This window comes from Anopheles cruzii, chromosome 2 (assembly GCF_943734635.1).
Source record: "Anopheles cruzii chromosome 2, idAnoCruzAS_RS32_06, whole genome shotgun sequence".
Classification (NCBI taxonomy): Eukaryota; Metazoa; Arthropoda; class Insecta; order Diptera; family Culicidae; genus Anopheles; species Anopheles cruzii.
Window position 1 is genome coordinate 61,221,661 of NC_069144.1, and position 2,560 is coordinate 61,224,220.

General features: G+C 46.6%; 1 protein-coding gene across 1 annotated transcript; it reads right to left on the reverse strand.

The window, feature by feature from the left end:
* Positions 1–203: 203 nt before the first annotated feature.
* Positions 204–2,058, reverse strand: LOC128267188 (general odorant-binding protein 70). The gene is made up of 6 exons (XM_053003976.1): positions 1,990–2,058; positions 1,436–1,455; positions 1,248–1,329; positions 615–827; positions 367–559; positions 204–295 (listed from the first exon to the last, which is right to left on the reverse strand). The coding sequence occupies exons 1-6, from the start codon at positions 2,056–2,058 to the stop codon at positions 204–206; spliced, it is 669 nt and encodes a 222-aa protein (XP_052859936.1).
* Between the last annotated feature and the right edge of the window lie 502 nt (positions 2,059–2,560).

The window sequence follows — 2,560 nt, forward strand, 5'->3', positions numbered from 1 at the left end:
TGAATCTCTTACACACATACTAATAATGTAAACCATTTTAACTCATTTCATATTGGAAGTAGTTTATTTTATTCACAAACTAAATGTGGGTTTTACACAGTTTTTATTGACTTCCAAGTGTTACTTATTTTTGTAAAATTAAAAACATCACATAAAGCACCAATCCCACCCGCTCTCTTGTCACCAGCACCATCCTCCGTTAGTCAGTGCTGGGATCGATCGCTACAGTAATCGGTGATCATATCCGAGATACAGTCAAACACGTCGAAAGCGACTTCACACTGCTCAAAGTTTTCTAAATTAGGTAAAACCAACATTAAGATCCTAGCTCTGGACGCACAGTTTGGACACCTTTGGCAAGCTTACCCGCTAAATCGTTCCGTTTAATCTGATACTTCTTTGATGTGCCCTTCAGACAGCGATCGACGCCTCGCAGAGTAGCCATGAAGAACCCGTGCTCGTGTACACCTTCCGTGTACAGATTCACCAACCCATCCAACGTTGGCCACCCGTTCTTGTCGACGGCGTCGTTCTTACGGTACACGCACTGCATCAAACACTGGAATAGGAATAGGTTATGGTATTTCGGGCGGCAGGACTGACAGGATTCTTACTCCTGCAATCCACTTGTCTTCGTGCGAAACAATCGTCGGATGGGAGAAGTCGTGCGATTCGCTGTCACGCTTTCGTCGCTCGTGCCACTGTGCACTCTCGGCGGTGTAGATCTTTAGTGCGTCTTCGATCAGGCTCGATTTGATCTCCTCCTGGCACTGGTGGATTACCATGTCCACCTTTTTCGAGATGTTCGGTTTGCTGAGGCATCGCTTCTGTGGAAACGAGTCAATTGGAAACTTTACTGGTGGCATTTATAAGGATAAAAAGGAAAGGAGCCAAAAGGTACATATAAAGGATGTCAATCCAGTCGTGACCGGTTTGAAGCAACAAACATTACCCGTCTTGACCATTTGTGATTGGTCAACGAAAACTAGTTTTTCTCTTTCTCCAATAAACTCCGCGTCCAATAAAGAAGCTCTCTCCCCAGTTGCAGACACCACGCAAACTTTCGGTGTCGAAGCTGTACCGGAGATGTGTAAACTCGAAACTTGCCCTCTGCCATGCCTATTTTCTTCGTACACCGAGCCCCGTCGGAACATTGCGTTCAATGTGCATTGCACTTATCTTCTTCGTCCAGACGATCACGAAACCCTTCTGGTTATGCAATGCGTTGCAATTTCTGCCAGAAGCACGGGGGCCAGAGCGATTTTGGCAAGCAATAAATAGGGCAGCATAAGGTCATTAACTTGAGGCAGTGACTCAACATCACGGGACCTTTATGAGAGGTCCTCTACTATTTCGTAATCTGTTATAAACGAGTTGAAGAAATAAAACACAAAACATGCAGTATGACGTATTTGGGAAAACACATGCACCTTACGTGTTCTTGGGCTCATTATGCTGTAAATTACCAATTTGAGATTCAACACCTCACGTGCCATGGGAAAAATTAACTGATGCCAAACGAGAGCAACATCATAACGCCGAAAATGCAAACTATTGGTCGTTAAAGAAGTATCTAAACGTCACTATCACCCAACCGTTGGTCAAGGTGAGTGGCTTTGTGGAGGGTCTCATTATTATGAAGATTGGCCAACCCATCGACCGATTCCAATGCTGTCTCAGTTTACCAGTGCCAAGGTTGATTCCAATTTTTGGAACCGTTGCGTGTGGTTTAGGTGCTTTAGGTTTAATAAACCCGTATGCCGTGTTAATCAAAGTGCCTATTACAAGCAACACAATCTCTCTGAAATGAAGTAAAAGCAAAACCGAATTTGACCGAAAGTTTGGGGGCTCGTTTGTCTCGCAAGGTTACGTTCGGTTGTGCAAGTGATGCCACTTCAGTCACAATTCGAACCATTACGTGTGAGTTCGATTACGATTGCATAACAGAGGATCGCCTGACGGTGGCAATGACCACAGATTCGAACTCACTTTCGGTGCATCGGCCTGTACCGTGCAGACAAAGGAAACCCACAGCATCAGGAAGTAGCGACACTTCATCGTTCGTTGAACTTTTGGCCGCTGGCACCAACTTAGAGTCTGCGTTTAATTGGTCTTCCGCTAATGCGGCACTGCGAATGACGCCTCTTAGGTGCACTTGAACTACGAAAATTCACTGAGGCCACTGCGGGGTTTAGCGTGCTACTAAGGATGATCGCACCAAAACGCGACTTTCCGAAGCGGGATCTCGCTGCTTTCTGCTCTACGATTGCTGGTTAACGGTGACTGCCATTTTCACCCTAAGACCCCCGAGACCACGAACCACACATGCAGCTGCGCTTATGTTTGTGTAGTGTACGCACACCTTTTTCGGCTCACGCACTGGCGCACGCCATCGCAATGTTTGCCATGTGCGCGCGTGTAAGCAGCAACGTGTTGCGCATGTTGGCGCCCGTGATACTGGAAGGGAGATTCGCCACGCGGTGGTGGGTCACAGTTGCCACACATGGCCCAAACGAACCGGGGATAATCTTGCGCCAAATTTGGAAAGGAGTTTGCAGTT

What these genes read in the sequence shown, in the direction of transcription:
- LOC128267188 (XM_053003976.1), bottom strand. Translation starts at nt 2,058, where the DNA reads ATGAAGTGTCGCTACTTCCTGATGCTGTGGGTTTCCTTTGTCTGCACG. An exon ending in AAGACAAGTGGATTGCAGGA is followed by an intron (nt 560 to 614) that starts GTAAGAATCCTG and finishes TTCCTATTCCAG; the next exon opens with TGTTTGATGCAGTGCGTGTA. An exon ending in TAAACGGAACGATTTAGCGG is followed by an intron (nt 296 to 366) that starts GTAAGCTTGCCA and finishes TACCTAATTTAG; the next exon opens with AAAACTTTGAGCAGTGTGAA.